This window comes from Pipistrellus kuhlii, unplaced genomic scaffold (genome assembly GCF_014108245.1).
Source record: "Pipistrellus kuhlii isolate mPipKuh1 unplaced genomic scaffold, mPipKuh1.p scaffold_m20_p_29, whole genome shotgun sequence".
Lineage (NCBI taxonomy): Eukaryota > Metazoa > Chordata > Mammalia > Chiroptera > Vespertilionidae > Pipistrellus > Pipistrellus kuhlii.
The window spans coordinates 4,061,278-4,082,632 of record NW_023425528.1 but is presented as its reverse complement, the minus strand read 5'-3'; the positions used below and the strand labels follow the sequence as shown (position 1 = coordinate 4,082,632).

General features: G+C 37.2%; 1 protein-coding gene across 1 annotated transcript in view; it reads left to right on the top strand.

Moving 5' to 3' along the window:
• Positions 1–21,355, top strand: part of ALG13 (ALG13 UDP-N-acetylglucosaminyltransferase subunit) — a 79,635-nt gene that overhangs the window by 44,577 nt on the left and 13,703 nt on the right. Inside the window, 11 exon segments of the mRNA XM_036454428.2 lie at positions 805–869; positions 1,195–1,295; positions 4,134–4,261; positions 4,925–5,171; positions 5,833–5,946; positions 6,121–6,277; positions 7,599–7,719; positions 10,803–10,835; positions 10,939–10,994; positions 14,545–14,616; positions 15,955–16,120. Coding sequence (XP_036310321.1) covers positions 805–869; positions 1,195–1,295; positions 4,134–4,261; positions 4,925–5,171; positions 5,833–5,946; positions 6,121–6,277; positions 7,599–7,719; positions 10,803–10,835; positions 10,939–10,994; positions 14,545–14,616; positions 15,955–16,120 — 1,260 coding nt within the window.

Below are 21,355 nucleotides of genomic sequence, written 5' to 3'. Positions count from 1 at the left end.
TCCATTAGAAATAATGTAATGAATTAATCCATTCCCAAATGATTCCTATTTTAAACTTTCTTATATACAGTACATGTCAAATGCACTGTTTAATCTATCAATATTTCTTTTCTTAAATTTATCCAACCACCCCCTACTAACCTTAAACTAATCCCTTTTAGCACTGTGTACAGGGGTGTCTTTCAGGTCAGCATGATGCAGTACCTTTGATTGATACTGTTCATAGATCACTGCCTCTGAAATGATTGTCACTGGCTAATTGCTTTTTGTTAATCCAAATCAATAGTAGTTTTTTCTATCTTTTCAGTTGCCTGTGGTCATTGTTTCTTTCACAACCTTAGCAACATTAACTCTCTTAATGGCCTCTTTATCTTTTAAAATTATGCTAATCCGTTGATGACAACAAAAGTATTCTCTCCTTTGTTGCCTGAGAGACACTTTTTGTCATGCTGAGGTATCAGCTTGAAAGGGTTGTCAGTTCCAAAACTGGTTTTGTTTCAAGACCTAGACATTTTTTCTGTGAACAACTTGGTCAAGAACCAAATTGTTCCACCAGGGAGGTTTGAGAAATGTATATTTGTGTTTTGTAGCACAAAACTATATTTGGAAGTCTCCTAAATTGAATACAGAAATAACCTGCCATGAGTGATAGAATGACCCTTTAGGACTACCCCTCACCCCAATTTTAGCTTATAGTGGTAGCATTGTAAAAACACCTTGTAAAAGTGCATTAGAAAATTAAATGATGTAAAATAAAATAGGAAAGGAAGCAGTTTAGTTGAGCTTGATCCTTTCTTTTAACAGAACTTCAAAAAGCTGATTACATGGAGTATGCTGGGAAACATTACTATTTGGGAGATAAATGTCAGGTTAGTTTCTTCTTTGAAGAATCAATATTTTTTTTTCAAGATTGTGGTTTTAGTCATTAATATGAGTTCAACAAAACTAATTTGCAAAATTCTAGAAAATTTTTAAATGTTTGTGTTAAATTTTAATTACAAACTTTTGTGATTAGATGTAAGACTCTTTCAGCATGTGCAACCTCCATTGAACCAGACTGGCAGTGCTGATTATCAGCTGCTTTAATAAGTAAATACTGAACTTCACTTGGGGAACAGTATTTTTGTTTTGGAAGAAGCCAGATCTGCCAATAGTCTTGAAAGTAAATGTATTCTGTCTCTTCTCCTCTTTCAGGTTCGTTTGGAATCAGATGGAAGATATTATAATGCTCACATTCAGGAAGTTGGAAATGAGAACAATTCAGTAACAGTTTTCATTGAAGAATTGGCAGAAAAGTAAGAATATAATAATGTGTTGAATTACTGAAATCTTTGGCTGCTGATGCTTTTTTTGTAATATTAAATTGAGAATTACCAGGATATTAGTAAGAGAACCAAAGTTATATCTGGTACTAGCCTAAGATGACTTACCTTGAATTGTAAAAGTGCATGCTAAAGTATAAAAATCTCAATACAGTCATATGCTGCATAATGACATTTCAGTCTATGACTGATTTCTTAAGATCATAATGGAGTTGAATTTTCCGTAAGAAATGGAAGGATGTACAGTTCAGGAGGAATTATTTTTTTCCTCTGATGGAAGCAATACCTGTGCAGCATGGCAGTAGATTCCCTCTCACAGCACCTCAGTTGTGAGTGCATGGGTCACATCCCTATCAGTCAGTCACTGAGCTGTTTTAGCACAGAGCAGCCTGTTTCTTTAGTACTACATACTCAGAGGGCACTGTAATCAGTCCTCCCAGATGTAGCCCATGGTCTTCAGAGTTCATAGTTGTAAATTCTTGGTTGAGGACATAAGATTCTGTACAAGGACACAAATCCACAGGAACTACTTTAACAGGTATTAAGTTCCACTAATACATCAGTATCAGCTTTCTGTGATAGTATGGAGCCAGCCTGTCCCTATTCTTTGGGAATATGTTCAGGTTATCATAGGTAAAACAGAAAAGTTTTATTTCTTCCATCAGTGCAATGCCAAACAGAGCCCCTGTGCCATATAGTGGGAATGGAATCAATAACAAATTTCCAAAGTCAAACTATTTGAGTTCCCCGTTCTATACCCTCTCCATATTAAACACCCTCTTTTTTATGAATACCACAAAGTTCTTTAACCATTGCTCCAACATGCAATAGTCCAAACCACATTGCCACAATAATTCCTGTGTTCCTTTATCTCTCCATCTTGGTTTCTTAATTCTACTGATCATCAGGCCACCTTTCACTCCCTCCTGCAGTCACTATTGTGGTGATCCACTCCTTACCCAGCCAGTTTCTCTAACATATTTCTAATTAATCCATCCCACATAATGATTCATGTTAATGTTCATCAGCTTAGAGTTCATGGAGCAGCATTGGCAGCTATCATGTTCTATTTCTGACCCTCTAGGAAGGATTCAGGGGGAGAGCTTAAGGGACAGTGTTTATAAAGCCTACAGTGATGTACAGTAATGTCCTAGGCATTCACATTCACTCACCACTCAACTCCCTCACTCACCCAGAACTTCCAGTCCTTCAAGCTCCATTCATCATAAGTGCCCTATACAGGTGTATCATTTTTTAACTTTTGCACTATATTATTAAACTACTATTTTTCCTGTGTTTAGATATGCAAACACCATCGTATTATAATTGTCTATAGTATTTAGTATAGTAACATGCCTGCAAAGGCTTATAGCCTAGGTGAATAGTAGTCTAGACCATCTAGGTTTGTGTTAAGTGCACTCTGTGATGTCCATACAATGATGGAATTGCCTAACGATGCATTACTCCGCATGTACCTTCTTTGTTAAACAACACATGAATGTATACCTATGTATAAAAGTTTATAAATCCTAAGTCACTAGCCAACTTACTATAAATATTAAGTTCAACATAATGCTGTTAAAAACTGTTCATACTAATGGGAAAGCTGGTTTTCTAATGTCACAGCAACTCAGCTAGTCTAGTCATCCTCAAATTTTTAACATGTTCCAGAGCTCTCTGGAAAGTATGCTATAACACAGATTGATGAGCTCCATCTCCAAAGTTTTTGATTTAGTAAGTCTGTGGTGGGGCCCATGAAATTGAACTTCTAACAAGTTTCTGGATATTGATGCTATTGGTCCACTTTGAGAACCATTAAATTAGGCCAGTGGTCGGCAAACTCATTAGTCAACAGAGCCAGATATCAACAGTACAATGATTGAAATTTCTTTTGAGAGCCCAATTTTTTAAACCTCAACTTCTTCTAACGCCACTTCTTCAAAATGGACTTGCCCAGGCAGTGGTATTTTGTGGAAGAGCCACACTCAAGGGGCCAAAGAGCTGCATGTGGCTCACAAGCCACAGTTTGCTGACCGGGAACTAGTCTATACCGCCGTAATAACAACAACAACAAAAAAATAATAAGATGTCAGCAGTTTAAAACAAGAAGGTCACTTCTTGCTCATTTTGCATGTTATGTATTATTTACCTGACAGGCTAAAAAACAAATGAGGCAACGGGGACAGTAAAGGGAACCCTGGCCAAGAAGGCTCTATAATAGACAGAAAAAAATTATACTATGACAAACCATGTGCTGGCTCTTAAAGCATTAGTTATATAATGTAGCTGAGTCTGAAGTCAGTGGGGTAGGAAAATATTCTAATCCTCCTCTAAGGAGATGCAACAAATATTTCTAAACTAGTTTACTACAGTTGTCATTCCTCTGGAAGGTGATTTGTACAACAAAACATCTGTGAAATGGTACAAACTATTCTTATGTTTCTTTTTTTTAAATTTCTTAAAAATTTATTGATTTTTTACAGAAAGGAAGATAGAGGGATAGAGAGTTAGAAATATCAATGAGAGAGAATCATCGATCAGCTGCCTCCTGCACACCCCCTACTGGGGTTGTGCTCGCAACCAAGGTAAATGCCCTTGACCGGAATCGAACCTGGGCTCTTCAGTCACTGAGCCAAATCTGTTTCGGCCTCTTAGGTTTCTTAAACTTAAAGAGAAAACCTCAACAGGAAAACTACTGTCAACAGATGTAAGTGGAATACACTTGAAAATGAAGCAGAAAGGGTGGCTCTGTGTAGCGAGTGAGAATTAAGTCTGCTGCAATTTCTTCATGTTGGTATCTTTAACTTTAAGGCATGTTGTTCCACTGGCTAACTTAAAACCAGTTACTCAAGTGACACCTGTTCCTGCCTGGAATGCTATGTCTAGTCGGAAAGGAAGAGGTTACCAGAAAATTTCCGGGGGCTATTTCCCAGAAATGGGTTTGTATACTGAAGATTTTTATTATTTTTTCCATCTTTCCCCCTACATTGTAATTTTTAAAGGTATAAATAAATCTTATTATGGGGTAGAGTTTCTCAACTTTGACACTACTGATATTTTGGGATGGGTAATACTTTATGGTGTGCTGTTCTGTGCACTGTAGGATGCTTAGTAGCATCCCTGGACTCTATCCACTACATGCCATAGCACTCTTCCTCCAGTTTAATAACCCAAAATGACTCCAGACATTGCCACATGTTCCTCAGTGGGAAGAGGGGCAAAAATGTCACTGGCTGAGAAATACTATTCCAAAGTACTTTGTTTAAACTTAAGTTGGAATAGATTTTAGATTCTAAAATTTGAAGGGAAAATATTTTTCAAAGAACTAGGAAAACACTTCATGGAAGCAGCCAGAGATATTAATAGGTATTAACTCTCTGTTTTGATGATCACAGAAATACCTACTGGTTTTGCCCTTCCAAATGGATTATCTCGTATATCCGTAAAAAATACAAAAATTCTCCCCCCTTTATTTTTTGTTTGCTTGTTTGTTCCTAAGAAAACATTTGAAAGTTTTAGTTATTTGTGTGTGTGGTGGGGAGACACTGGATATTTTGCTTTGGTTATGAAGCTTATTTGCTACTTCTTTGTTTGCCTGAAAGTTATATCGGAGATGGACATGAAGCAACACAAGAAGATGTTCAGGAAAGTTAGAGGGAAAGAGATGTATATGTCTATGGCCTACAGCAGGGGAGACCCCCTACCCCCACCCAGGCTTCAGAATAGTATGCATTATGGGCATGACCCTCCAATGCACTACGCACAGACAGCTGGCAATTTTATGGCTAATGAACATTTTTATCCTCAACATTCATCTCAGAGACAAGGTCGGGGATATGGGATGCCCAGGTAAGGCTTAAACAACTTTCAAGATAATGTTCATCTCGATTGTTTAGAATTTAGGGGTGTCGAACTCAATCAGAGAAGGGGCAAAAATCTAAAATCCAGCCTAAATCGCGGGCCGAATGGTTTACTGAACAGTCATAAACTGTCATTGTGATGGAAACGCAGCGGAGTGCAGTGATGACAGCGCGGTGCGGGCCACATTGCAAGGCCTGGCGGGACGGATTTGGCCCGCGGGCCTTGTGTTTGACACATGTGGTTTAGATATTGGAAATAATTCCTGGACAGAAATTACAGTAGAATTTAGAAATATCTAAAGAGTTTTGATTTCTTACAATTTCTGTCTACACAGAGCGTAGAAGATGAAACGTGTATACTTAAATTCTTGTCAAATGAATTTATTAGAAGATTCATATTTTCACAGTTTAGGGAAATATGGAGCAGTTGAAGAAGTGCTAGAAGATAGAATGCCATCAAGATATGAATGTCATGTATATGGCCCTATATCCATGAGTAATGATTAGGCCTAATGCCAGTAGTAAGAGAAGCAAAGCTCTTTGAATGTGGATGTTTCTATAAAGATGTGTTAATTCTATTTAACTACAAAGACTGACCACTCAGACCCTAGTGAATAAAGAATTCTGTTTTCCTTTCCCCTTATTCTTAGGGATTCATCTCGCTTTATAAACAGGCCTAACATGGTAGATCCTAAAGTTGGTTTTTACCCTGGCCCAGGGAAAAAGTGCTGCCAGAGCTATGATAACTTCTCCTATAGAGCTCGGTAAGTAAATTTTCAGTGTCAAAAGTCAGAGAAAATGGGTAAATTTGTCTTCATTGCTAAGCAACAAATGTATGAACTAAATTGTGTCAACATTGGGATGTTTGAACTGTTACTTAGAACTTAGAATCAAGTTATTACCATGTTTTTCCCCTTTCATTCTCTGAACCACTTAAGTTCCTTTAGACGTAGTCACCGCCAGATGCATTGTGTGAATAAGGAGTGCCAATATAGCTTTGCCCCAGAAAATGGACAGATGCCCAGGGGCTTGGAAGAAACCATTACTTTTTATGAAATTGAAGAAGGGGATGAGACTGCTTATCCAAATTTACCTGTAAGTAGTTTAAAAATTTACTCAAAAAGCTATTCACTTTTCTCTTTTTTTTTAAGTAAAGGCATATAGATAAATTTTAGCTTTTGGTACAAATAAGCAAATAAAGTCCTTCTTGGAAAACATAATTTCATCTTAGCACTTTTAAAAAGAAGAGAACTTTTTTTTTAGTCTTGGACAAATAATCGTGCCTATATAGTACTAGAGGCCCGGTGCACAAAATTCGTGCGGGTGCGGGGGGTAATCCCTCAGCCCAGCCTGCACCCTCTCCAATCTGGGACCCCTTGAGGGATGTCCAACTGCCCGTTTAGGCCCGATCCCACTTGGGCCTAAACGGGCAGTTGGACATCCCTCTCACAATTCTGGACTGCTGGTTCCCAACTGCTTACCTGCCTGCCTTCCTGATTGCCACTTCTGCCTGCCAGCCTGATCACCCCCTAACCAGCCCGATTGATGCCTAACTGCTCCCCGCCAGCCTATTTGCCTCTAACTCCCCTCCCCTCCCCTGCAGGCCTGGTCACCCCTAACTCCCTCCCTTGTAGGTCTGGTAACCCCTAACTGCCCTCCCCTGCAGGCCTGGTCCCTCCCAATGCCCTCCCCTTCTGGCCATCTTGTGGTGTCCACATGGTGGCAGGATCTTTGACCACATGGGAGCAGCCATCTTGTGTGTTGGAGTGATTGTCAATCTGCATATTACTCTTTTATTATAGGATAGAGGCCTGGTGCATGGGTGGGGGCCAGCTGGTTTGCCCTGAAGGGTGTCCCAGATCAGGGTGGTGGTTCCCTTGGGGCATGGGGCAGCCTGGGCGAGGGGCCTGTGGTGGTTTGCAGGCCGACCATGCCCCCTGGCGAATCAAGCAGAGGCCATGGTATCTGGGGTTTATGTGTCTTCTACAATTGAAACTTTGTAGTGTGGAGTGGAGCCAAGCCTTCTGCTCGCTCCATGGCCAAAGCCACTTCTGTTGGGATTTATTTACCTTCTGTAATTGAAACTTTGTAGCCTTAAGCAGAGACCTGCGTCAGCAAGGGCAGGTGGAAAGCTTGGCTTTCTCCATCGTAAAGGAAACCCAAGCCTCCCTCCTGCTCTCAGTGGTCTCTGCCATCTTAGTTGGGTTTACTTCCATATTCACTCCTGATTGGCTGGTGGGTGTGGCTTGTGGGTATGGTGGAGGTATGGACAATTTGCATTTTACTCTTTTATTAAATAGGATGGGCTAATACTTTTTGTTTCTTAATCATTATTGCCTCACACTTAATTCTAAGGCACATTAGAATTAAGAGGGAGAACTGCATGTATGTGTGTGTGTGTGTCTCCTTGGTACAGAATCATGGAAGGCCCTCTACAATGGTTCCTCCTACTCCAACATACTGTGTTGCAAGGCTTGGACATAGCTCAGGCAAACACACTTTGAGTTCAGAAGAGGGCAATGGCCAGTGTGATAATGGTGAGTCAATTACAGTTAAATGTGTGTTTTTTAAGATGATTCTTGTGGCATTAGAATATTAAGGCTCTATGAAGTGTACCTAAAGTGTTTGTTTGGGGGTCTCACTCTGTTCTGGTAGCTTGTTTTGAAAGAGGTATCAGTTTTTGTCTCAGAGCTTGCTAAGTTTTTAAAGATATCTTGGTATTTCTAGAAGGATAGGCTTCTATTTCTATAGGCTCTCAAATTGTTATAACTTATTTTCAGCTCTTTGCATAGGTTTATACAGTAAAACCTCAATCTAATGAACTAATTCACTCGAGGAGGTGTCAGTTAAAGCTGAAAGACTGTTATATAATAAAATAGATTTTCCAAATGCATATGTTACAAAATTAACAAATTAGTGTATCTGTTTTTACTTATACAGACACATTTGTGTAATTAAAATTAAGTATGTATGAAATATTTAAATTCACAGAAAAGTTTTCTATATGTATACTGTAATTTTAAATTTATATTGAATAGGGCTAGTAAATGCATGCATTCACCAGTCACCGTGAGTAAACAAATGGCACTTCGGCACATTTGCTGTACGCTTTAAAACTGTTGCAGAAAGTCTCGCCATGTGACAATGAAACCAATTACTGCACATGATATGGTGTGATTATGTGCTAATCATTCACTAGACATTGTTTATGAGTGGTGACTCTTGGATTCAAGTATATAGCCTATAGTTATAGATAACTAATATTTATTTATGTTGGCGAAATTACAGCAGTGTTTTTTCCAACATATGGCCTGTTCACTAAAATTTGTTAAAAATAACAATGAATTAATAACAAAAAATAACCCATTAATTACAAGTAAATCAGATAACATAACTTTAAAATTAACAGGGTGTTTATTTTCACATGTGATATATGGTCTGGAAATTTTGGCTGTTAAATCTGAAGTCCATTAAATCGAGGTGTGCAAATTTGTGGGTTTACTGTAGTGAGTTTGAATTTGGGATATTTCCCTGTGGAAAACATCTATTCCTTATTAATAAGATATTACTCATGTTGTCCTCACGATTTGTAATAACTACTTTGGGCTTTTCATGAGACTGGCTATTATTTTACAAGATTGCTATGAAATAACTTCATTGCCTAAGAAGCCTATTTAATCTATAAATATTACTATTCATCGTATCCTATGTACAAAGTAATTATATTTATAATTTAATATAATACTTAAACTATATCCCTCTGAGGAATGTGGTATTCTTATATTACATATAAGGAAATTGAGGTTTGAAGGGTAAATGACATGGCCAAAGACATACCTGGTAAGTGGCAAATATTTAATTTTTTATAAAAGCTTTATTTAGATGTAGTTTACATACCATACAGTTCATCTATTTAAGTGCACAACTCAGTGGTTTTTAGTATAGAGTTGTATAACCATCACCACAGCCAATTTTACAATATTTTTATCACCCCCAAAAGAAATCCTGTATCCATTAGCAGCCACTTTCCTTTTCCCTTCCCCCTCCCCTAGCCTTATGGAACCATTAGTCAGTTTTCTGTCTTAATAGATTTGCCTATTCTGGACATTTTACATAAATGTCCAGATGTAATATGTAGTCCTTTGTGACTGGCAGAGATCAGTTCTAAATTTGGGTTTTTATGACTTTAAAGCTTATATATGTGCCTATATGTGCTCTCAACAGTTGTTACAATGCCTCTTACCATGCACAGGCTATGCTTATATTTTCAATTTTACTATAAAATCATATATGCCTACTTAAACAATTCTGGAGGAATTGGATATATTAAGGAGGTAGGAGGCAGTCTGAATGACTCAGTTTACTAGTCAAGTTCCTTATTTCCCTGTGATATTTTTTTTTTACTTATACTTATGTAGAAGAAAATAGATATTTCTAGGAAAACAATCTAGTACAAGGATAATTGCGAATATTTTATATGTGCATGTGCATGCATGTGAAGGATGTATACACTTTGCTCTTTTACTCAGCATGACCCTTTTGTCTTTCCCTTTAGCACGGTGGGCATCTTCAGATGTATTGCTCACCTGTAGTGGCATATTTAGAGCAACCAAATCTTTGTTCTCACGTACAATCCTGCTGTCTGGAGGGGTTAATGCATGTGTGTTTGATAAATAATGTGTTTAAGAATCAAATCCACCCTAGTTGGTTTGGCTCAGTGGATAGAGCATTGGCCTGCGGACTGAGGGGTCCTGGGTTCGATTCTTGTCAAAGGGCACATGCCTGGGTTGCAGGCTTGATCTCCATTGTGGGGCATGTATGAGGCAGAGTGATTCTCTCTCATCATTGATGTTTCTATCTCTCTCTCCCTCTTCCTTCCTCTCTGAATATTAAAAAAAAGAACATTAAAAAAAAGAATCAAATCCAGTTTTGACCTATGGATTTTATTTAGTGAAAACTATTTAATTGAAGATTGGCATTCTCTGTTTCATTGGTATAGCTATCTTAAAGCAAAGTACGTCAATCTACTGAGCCATCTTATGAGAACAGACCGATTTTAAATGTGGTATTTACTTGACAGGGTAAAAAACAAGTGAGGCATGATATATCCCAATGATGTTCCCCTAAACAAATTATGGGTTATACTCAAATTATAGTCACCATTTACTATACGTCAAGCATCATGTTGTATTCTTTTCACACCCCTAGGTACTATTATTCCTGTATTATAGTGAAGAAAGTGAGGCACGAAGAGTGGTATTATTAATCAAGATTCAAATCTAGCCCTAACTCCACGCTTGTAAACTTATTGTAATCACTGTAGTCTATGGCCTGACTGGAAAATTGGACACAGCTGTATTTTTCAATTTTACCTGAACATTAAAAACTAAGGGAATTTTCAGAGGAGAAATTCATACGGTTTATAGCCAATCTGTGGCTTCAGTATCTTTTCACTAGTACAAAAGCTCAAGTCAATTGGTGCAAGGATGTATATGTTTTAGTTTTGAACCTACATATCTACAAAACTTGAGAAGAAAGCAAGTGCTGACCACCTGGCTGTGCTGAGTTAAAAAAAGCTATACATAAACATACAAACATACTCTTCTGTCTTTTTTTCTAGGGGGATATAATGAAGAATATATTTATCCTTCAGGTCAGTGAGATATAGGTAGAATCTATGATATTTTTTATTGTTTATAAATTTCAAACTATTAAATAATGCTCACTTTTGACTTTACTTTGGCAATATCCTTTAGAACCAGACTATGAAACTTCAGATGTTTATAGCACAACTGAATCTACAGCAAACTTGGTAGGTACTGTAACTGTACTAAGGCCCTATTCTAAGATCTATACATATAAGTGTATTTAAATCAGAACAATCATATGAGGTAATCAGGGTATCATTTCCATTTTGTAGATGAAGAAATTGAGACCCAGAAATTGAGTAACTCATCCAAAATCACGCTCCCTTTCTGAAATTAGTCTATTTAGAGCTATTTATAATATGTATTGATACATGAGGAAGTTCAAACATTGGCAGTGATAATTTTTAGAGGAATTTACTATGATTTTTCTAACAGTAAGGATGGACCATAAATAAGTTTGCAGCAGGAGGGCCCTGCTCAGGGACTCAGGCTGATAGAAGCTCCATCCATGATTGCCAAGGCAGGAAACAAAAGCTAGTAAATGGTGCACTAGAGATGGCATGTGTCACTTCCTTTTCCATTTCTTTTTCATTGGCCATAGCATGTCCTACTAAAGAATCTTAATTTTTCTGTGCCTGGAAGTAAAAAAGTTGGAAATATTTTAACAACACTAAGTAGTGTAGCATGCAACTCAAACTCCTCCCATAGGCAGAATACTTGCTTCCTCCTCAGGGAAGACAACCAAAGAATTCCTTCCAGTGTAATTACACTTACTGCCCAAGGTTTCTGGGAAATCTGTGGTACTCTTTGTATTGGGTCCAGATATGACTCTTCTTGACCTGGAAGCTAAAGTCAAAGATACAAAGTTGTTTACCCCCACAAACCCAATTTGTAGTGGTAGAACAGGGACTGAAAAAAATTGCAGTAAAAAATTCTCACTTGGGGAGGGGGAAATGGGAGAAACACAATTACTTGCCTGTAGCAATTCTGACATCATGATAGTCATTGTGAGGGCCCCCAACCTAGGCCTGGGGACTGTTTTCTGGAAGGAACTGGTTCATTGTTTTCTAGGGCTCTTGGTTACTCTAAGTCCCTTCTGTCTTTGACCATATTTGAAGTAAGCATTGAAGAATAATTCTTGGCAGCTGAGCAACTTTCTCAGCCTGCTTTTTACTCATAGAAAATTGGGGATCCAAGGGTCATTTTATCTCAATCGCACAGATGGTTTCTCTGGCTGTGTGATTAATTATGCTACCTCTGTCTGATTCCTATTAGTTTCATGTGTTAATATTCCTACTGACAGTTCTTTTTAATAATAGATATACTACTTAGATTTGCTATAGTGCTTTGCTTTCTTATCTCTATGTTTCTCTCTACTTGAGTATCATGAGCTTATCAGGCGTTGATGGAAGAGCCATATCTTTGGATGCTTTTCCATGAGCCACTTTGTCCATGTGCAAGTATTCACTGGGTCTTGTTTTGACAAATCTTACTGCAAGTAGTTTTTAACAACAATGTGATTCTTGCTTTAAGGCTGAGTTTTAACAGCTCTTTGTTCAAAGCATTTATCAATTTTATCTTCTACAGTTGTTGAAGTAGTTGCCTCTTCCACTAGAGCTTACAAATTAATAATCTCCATCCTAAATTAGGTTCTTCTTAGAACAACTTCTAGTTACCAATTAATGTTTTAATCAAGCTAGGTTAGACTGCAGTAACACACCCCCCCCCCCCCCAATTTGAACAGTTGCTGTCCCTAATGTTAAATGTCCAATGCAAGCTTTTGTTCATCATGGCCATGCAGGGACTCAGGCTGATCTGATAGACATGAGCTTTCAGACACCTTGGGCAAACTAAAAGTAGGATAATTGAACACTGGCTTTTAATATTTCTCATATTTCATTGGCCAAGCATGTCTCATAGCCATACTTATCTTTAATGAGACCAGGAAGAGCAACCTGCCATGTACCCAGGGAGAAAACTGGAATTTTTGTGAAGAACTTGAATAATTACCCTCTATTCCCTAACTCTGATTAATTTAACTTTGGTAGCTTCATGTACTCTTAGGAAGGTAAAGAAAACTGATATATAATTCTCTCCCCTATTTTCCCTTCATTTCCTTTGCCCCTTCTAGAGAAATACTTGTCCCCTCATTCTTTTATTACTATTCTCATATCACATGCTTTTTATACCATTTTTTGAAATAGTCACCCAACTAAAAAAGGAAGTAAAAATTTGACTGTCAGAGATGACCCTTTAATTTCACTTGTTCCTTTTTCTTCTTATTTTATCATGAATCCCAATAGCTTTCAATCTTTTCATGTTTTGTTCCATTCCCACCCTCCAGTCACCAAATGCATAGCAAGTTTCTAAGTAATTTTCTCACAGTATTCTTAGGAGGACAAATGTAAGACTTAAAGATTTCTAGGCATAGAGCGTTCTAAGAAACCATAAATATTTATTTATATTTCTTATTTTCATGTTCATCTTTGAACTAAGTCCTTCTCTAGACTTGTTTAGCATTCACACTGGGTACTCTGAGTCAGGGCTGAAGTTTGCTTTTTGACAGATATTTTGGCTGTACTTGAACACAAAATTTAGAAACATGCAATCTTAAGTCCATGTTAAATTGGGCTCATATGATTTCTGCTGTTTCTGTGATTACTTCCCTGATTCCCTCTGTTCTTATCATCATTACCAATTTTTGCTACTGGTTTTCTTGCTTGTTTGTTTTTGCTATCATGACAGTCTGTCGTGCATAATTCTGAGCCTTTTAAAATCATTTTGCTTTCACAAAGATAGTCTTGAGACAGAGGGAGTGGTGTTTGGATTATACTATATCCTGCTTAAATAGGATGCAGCTGACCAGCCAATTATCCACCTTTGTCCCAAACTACATCTTTAGATGGAGTGCTTTCTTTTAGCAAAACTGTTGTTGGTCTTACTGATTTTGAAACTTTTAAGTCAAGAAAGGCCACTAAGAAAGTGTTTAAATTACAATCATCTGTTACATTTTAGTGTCTGCCTTGGGACTAGAGTTGGATGTAGAAAGGAAATAGAATAGTTACCTAAATCAGGTGGCATTAGAGTGATACTTTTGGGAACATTATCTTTTTTTTTTTTTTTTAATTGTCTTTGATGTGGGGAGGAAGTGATTTTCAAGCAGCTCTTTGAAAATGTTAAAGGAACCTGGTCCTAACATCACTCCCCCTTCCAAATCGATCAAAATCATTCACACCATGCTCCAAAACTTAGGAAACACCTTACCACCATGAAATACTCAAAATACTCTGTACTACTCATTTGATACAAATTTTTTTTGCTTCATTGTCATTACATTTTTTATGTGTTGAAATCTCAATCTCTGTCTCTCAGTCTCTGTCTACCTCCTACACCCTCTTTCCGCCCCAGTAAGCTGCTGAAGATTAGGGTTACAAACTGCTAAGATCCGCCTCTAGGATCCAGCCCTGAGTTTACTGAGAACTGCTGATAAAATGAATCAATTCAAGGGGGACCAAAGACCCCATCATCAGGGCAATAGCAGTAGGCATGGAGGAGAGGGTGTGGATTAGAGCATTATCTTAGTCACTTCCAAATTTGAATGTTTTCAGAACAGATCACTTTTATTTTAGGAGATGTTGAAACAAAGCAGATATTTTATTGATACTTATTTGGTTTCTTGATTTGCCCTTAACTGTATTTCTGTATTCACTAAAGTCTCTTCAGGACAGAGGACCATGTTCTATGTCTCCTCAGGACACAGTTACCTCATGCAACTATCCCCAGGAGGTAATCTTTATTGTGTTATTAAGGAGTCAGTTGCAGTGATCTGAATGGGGGGAAATTAATTTTTTTTCTTTTTATTCTCTTCACTCATTATATTTCAAAGAAGCTGTTTATATCCCTATTTTAAGTATTATACCTTGTGGTGCCTTGCATAGTGATTAGTAAATTCATGCAATTAATTGAACATCTACTATGTTCCAGTCTCTTATAATGAGTGAGTTAATATAAATGATGTGTCAAGTCAACATTATACACTGACACTTAAATGTAAAGTTCTCTTGTAGAATGGGGAGTTGGTATCAAAATAATAGCTAAAATCATAAGAGTGAGTAAGATAATCCTGGGAAAAGGAAGAGATTGATAAGAACATCTAGAACAGAGCCTGTGGATCACCAAATTTTAGGAAATGGGTAGAGAAGCAAAAGTCAGGGGCGAGTAAATAGAGTATATTTGGGAAACCCAGGAAGAGACTGTTTCAAGGTGTTAGTTATTCCTGAGATCAAGCAACATAAGCACTAACAAGAATCTACTAGAATTTTTTTCCTTGAAGTCCACTGTTTATGAGGACCAGAGGGGGTAGCAGCCACACTTAGGTGGGTAGCAAGGAAATGAAGACTGCAGTGAGGACAGTGTATTCAAGAAGAGGAGTCTGTGAATATTTATTGAACACCTCTCTGTGCACAGCCCTGTATTGGGTGCTGTGGCCTAATCAGAAATATAATTTGTAGTGTCAGAAAGTTTAAGAAAATCCAAGCACCTTTTATGTTTAAATTGTGTATAAATCTCTGTACAATATGCAGGAAACACAGAAGTCACCTGCTTGGGCATAAGGGAACAAGACAGATGGAGTATAAGGATTGGAAGGAAATATCATTGTTACACAATGTAACACTTGATTTTTGAATCATATTAATATATTCTCTTTTTAGAAAAAACAATACATTAAAATTAAAGTTCTCAAAGTAATCTGGGGTCTTCTAAGAGAAATAACTTAACCTGCCTACACAGGGTTTACATAAAGACTGACCCCTCTATGTTTTACTTATCAAAATACTAGAGCGGGGTGGTGGGGGTCAGTGAGGGGAAAATTGGAACATCTGTAATACTTTCGACAATAAAGATTTAAAAAGAAAAACGCAAAATATTTAAGGATTTATCTAACATATAACTGGAAAATTTGTATGCTAGAAGTGACAACATGTTGCCAAGAGACATTAAAGACCCAAATAAATAGAGATATATAATAAAAAATACTATTTCCTGAAATGTAGGATCAGATAGGAGACTAATAGTGTTTGGGAAGTGGAACTTAGAATTCTAAACTTTCTTTCACACTTACAGGTGATGGTAAATTCTGCAGCAATTACAGCTTCCTGTGCCAATAATGTTCCAGTTCCAGTCTTATCTAACTGTGCAGCAGCTAATCAAGCTAGTAGTACCACTTCAGTTTCCTCACAGAAGGCTATACAGCCTCTATTTGTATCTTCACCTACACAAGGCAGGCCAGGTAGGTTATTAGTGGTTGCTTACTTTGGAAGCTTCTTTTCCTGTTCATGGAATATGCACACAGTAGTTCTAGTGATTAGATAGGATTACTTTCACTTCCATAATTGCATTTGTTTAACCTAGTTAATAAAATATCTTCTATTGTTGAAGAATCCATAAAATTTGAGAGAGCCAGGGTTTCAATGTTTGGTTGGTTGGTTGTTGGTGGTGGTTTTTTTTTGTTTTTGTTTTTTTGTCTGTTTTTCTGTGTTGTTGTGTGTGTGTTTTTTTTGTGTGGCAAATTTGGCTTTGATCTGATTTTGTAGCTATCTCTTTGCTACCCTGCTGAAAATTTAAAGGACTTGGACTGGTTTCTCAAACTTCCAGTTGAATTTTATTATATAGGAATTAAGGTAAAAGTGTGTTCATACTTCACAGAATTAACTCCTGACAAGTTTGCTATAAAATACATTTCTATGTAATGAATCATTTTCCAATGAATGTTATAAAGAATATAGGTGCTAGAATTTGAGATCTGGGTTAGAATCTTGGTTTTGCAATTTAACTAGCTATGTAATTTTGGACAGGTTATTGAACTTTTCTTACCAATGAGCTTATGGGTACTAGTAGTACCAATTTATGAAGTGGTTATGGAATTGCAATGAGATAATATAATTTAAAATTCTTAGCAGAACTCTGGGAAGGTGGTGGCCACAATAGCATAGCTTTTCAATCTGAGTCCCCTAGTAAAAATTGAAATAGCAAACGAAAACCCATGGACAATACAACAAAACTAGATGACAAGGTATCCCCATGAACCACAAAATGTAAACAGGTAGTGATAAACCACCCATCATAAGACCTGCATGTTATCAGGGTTTATGTGGGGGCAAGAAGACAGAAGGAAACATTCGGGATATTGTCTAATGGACTAAGAACAGAAGAACTCCAAAAGAACTAATACGAATTCACTGGAAAAGGGGGCAGCCAATTTAGAAGGAACAGCTAAGATTAGGAAGGGATTTCACCTATCCAACACTAGATGAGTGCTTTGGGTATATGGTAATAGGACTGAAGGTCTTGAAGCACTTGGCTTTTAAGAACTCTGATAACTGACCTGCCAGGTCTCCCTTTTAGGATAGTATTCTTTACTGGGCAGAAACTGCTGGAATTGGAATAGAAATGATCAGGATAGGGAAAAGAGTAGGTCCAGAATAAAGTTGGGAGGAGGACAGAGCTATGAATCCTAGAAAGCAGTGATATATATATTTTTAACATTACATGAAAATAACAGCTAAAGAGAGCCCTATGACATTAGAAAAGCTTTCCTATACTCTGCCTCATTCTAAAGTTTATGAAAAATAGTATCACATAAAAATGAACAGCCCTAGCTGATTTGGCTCAGTGGATAAAGTGTTGACCTGTGGACTGAAGGGTCTCGGGTTCTATTCTGATTGAGGGCACATACCCAGATTGCGGGCTTGATCCCAGTGGTGGTGTGTGCAGGAGGCAAAACGAGGGCTGGGAGTTTGAGAATATTCTATATAATGGCCACATGTTTGGACAATGTGGATAAAGTATAGCTATTTTTTAATGGAAGAATTGAGAGATCATGTACAAGCATTTTTTAATCTCTCAATAATCACATTTCGGGTACTTTTATTCAGATTGTTATGAGACCAATGTCAGCTAAAACAAATGACTGAGTATTGGATATTCTAATTTTATCCCTTGTCCTTGCAAATCAGGAGTCTATGTATGGAAGAAAAGTATTATAGATGTAATAAAAAGTCTAAGTAAAAGCTTTTATGGTCTCAAGTTTGAATTAAAAGTATCAGTATAAACTTGAGGTTTTATCTTTAAATATATTTGTATATTTCCTAGCTTTGTTCACTGAAAAGGCCTACAGTGAGTATTCTTAGCACTAAGTTTTTGGCCTTAAAATAACATTTCTCACTTTTAAAAAAGTAAAAAGTTATGTGAAGAAATTACTAATTGCAGGTTTGGAGGAAGATAGCAAGGAAGCTAACAAAGACTATTGGAGTCATGTCAAAAGGGCTCAGGAGCCATCTTGAAGAGGTTCCCACTGGCTAAAGATGGAATAATTTGAGCCCCAACAGTGATTATTGCAAGAACATATTAAATATGTTCAATTTAAAAGTTCTTAATAATACTTGGAAAGTATTTAAATACCTTAAAAGAATTTTCTTCAAAACTATAAAATAGAAAGAATTAAGTATTTATTTTTCCTTATATTAACTACTATACTACTAGATAACCAAATAACCAAGGGAAATGTCTCTATGTATTAGTATTCCAACTAATATTGAAAAAGAAGTGGCAGAATATAATCATTTTGCAGTCCTTACTGAATGGATTGGGTATTAAACAGCAATAGCTGCTAAGGTTGCAAAGACAATAAGACATTACCTGTAGAAATGCCAAAGAAATCAATCTTGAGTTTGACCCAGCCATCTGAATTGAGGGGGCTATTTGCAAGAGATACAGAAGAACATATTGAAATGCATCATGGGTATGTATCCCACAAAATCCAGACTTTGGGAAACTCAACATGTCAAAGGGCCCAGATTCCTACAAAGAACAATGGAAAGAAAATTACAGGGATGGAAAGAAATTACAATAGATTAAGAGAGATTTAAGGCATCATCTTGAAACAACTGTGTAGGGATGCACGTTTGGGTGACAAAACTCTTAAAACCACAGATGTTCAGTCACTAATCAGTCACACCAATCAAAATGGCTATCATCAAAAAATTAACAAGTGCTGGCGGGAACTTGAAGAAAAGGAGACACTAGTTCACTGCTAGTGGGAATGCAGAGGGGCGCAGCCACTATGGAAAACAGTATGGAATTTTCTCAAAAAACTAAAAATGGAACTTTCATTTGACCCAGCAATCCCACTTCTGGGAATATATCCTAAAAACCCCAAAATAACAATTCAGAAAGAATATATGCATCCATATGTTCATAGCAGCATTATTTACAATAGCTAAGATGTGGAAATAGCCCAAGTGCCCACCAGTAGATGAATGGATAAAAAAGTTGTGGGACATTTACATTATGGAATATTATGTAGCCATAAAAAAGAAAGATTGTGCTAGCCAATGTGGCTAATTGATTGAGTGTCAAGCTATGAACCAGCAGGTCACTGTTCAATTCCCAGTCCCAGTCAGGGCACATGCCCAGGTTGTAAGCTTAATTCCCAGTCTGGGCATGCAGAAGGCAGCTCATCAATGATTCTTTTTCATCATTGATGCTTGTCTCTCTTCTCCTCCCTTCCTCTCTGAAATCAATATTTTAAAATAAAAGAGAGGTCTGTTACCTTTGGGACAGCATGGGTAGAGCTAGAAAATATGCTAAGTGAAATAAGCCAAACTGAAGAAAACAAATATCACGTTATCTTATTTGTGGTATATAATGAACAAATTGAATTGACCAACAAAATAAGACCTGAGTCATGGAGGCATGGAACAGACTGGCATATCTCAATGTGGGATTGGGGGGGGCAAGAAAAGATAAAACAAATAACTTATATACTTATATGCATAACCTATGGACACGGACAATAGTGTAGTGAATACCAGGTAGGGGATAGGGGCTGGGAGGAAAGTGGGTAAGAGAGAAAATGGGAGATATCTGTAATAATAATAAAAAAAAGAAAATATAGGAAGTGATTACTATGAAAGTCAGGGTAATGGTTAATTATGGTCGAGGGAGAGGTTTTGTAATTGGGATAAGGAGCATGGAAGTTTTCTGGAGTGGCTGGTTAAGTTTTATTGACCTGCATAGTGTCTACCTTAAAATAATTTGATTTATCTGTATCTGTTTCACTTATAATTTAAAAATCAAGTTCTCAGTAGACCAGTGTCTATAACAAAAACATGCAATATATGTTAATTAATGACCATACAAAATTTTCACTGTAAATGTTAATGTAGACCCTAGTTGTACTACTTTGGGATTAATTGTAGGGGAAAGTGTTGGCTGTCTGCTTCCATAAGACTTCTGAGCTTAAAAAAAATCAAATGACAGGTGTATCAAGCATTGCAATGCCTCATTTATATAGAATCATTGAATGCTTACTATAAATGCCAAATTTGTGTTCTGTATAGGTATTTCTGAAAATGTATACTGCTTTCATTTATGTTACTTTTCATTCTTTGAGTCACTTATGAACTTCAATTATAATTCTACCAGGGGATGATGCTTTTTAGTTTCTCTTTATCATTCCTCTAGATCAGGGCAGGGGACTATCTGGCCCTTGGGCCATACAAGACTTGCAAAATCATTTGGTCTGGCCCTACCAAGGCATTAGGGCTGAGTTAATTAAATGTTTAACCAAATATAGCAGACTAATTTTTAGGTTAATACAGGCAGTCCTCGGGTTACTTCAGACTTAATGTACATTGTTTAGTGGTTACATCGCCATCTCCCATTTGTGTATGTATATATATATATATATATTTTTTTTTTAAATACATTTTATTGATATTTTTACAGAGAGGAAGGGAGAGAGATAGAGACCTAGATACGTCAATGAGAGAGAAACATCGACCAGCTGCCTCCTGCACACCCCCCACCAGGGATGTGCCTGCAACCAATGCACATGCCCTGGACCGGAATTGAACCCGGGACCCTTCAGTCTGCAGACCGACGCTCTACCACTGAGCCAAACCGGCTTTGGCTTATATATTTTTTTAAAAGTTCCGGCATTTTGACGTAGTTACATATGTGCTTTATGTTTGTTATTATTTATTTACCACAAGTAAAGGTCAGGAATTGTTATCTTTTAAATTTTTTTTTTACTATTTCACTTCATTACTGCTGTGTATGTGCTCCACGTGAGTGACTTAGGTGCTTATGTAGGTGGGTTCTGACTTATGGCAAAAATTGTGTTACTTCGCACCATAGGAATGGATCTCCAGCATAACCCGAGGACCTATTGCAATTTTATATAACTCTCAAATGGTGTTCTAAGTATCCAAATGGCCCTTGGCAGAAAAAAGGTTCCCTACCGCTGCTCTAGATGAAACAACTTATGTTTTCTGTAGTTATTCAGCCCAGCCCAGCCCCCTGCAAGTTACTTCCTATCTGCCAGGTAACTAGATGCCATGATTGTCTTTACTATGAGACTCTTCATAGACATCAAATTCTTCTATAACTGACTTTTGGTTACTGTTTCATAGGCTTTTGCCAGGGACACACTAGTGACTCACTCGCCCTAAAGACAGGATCT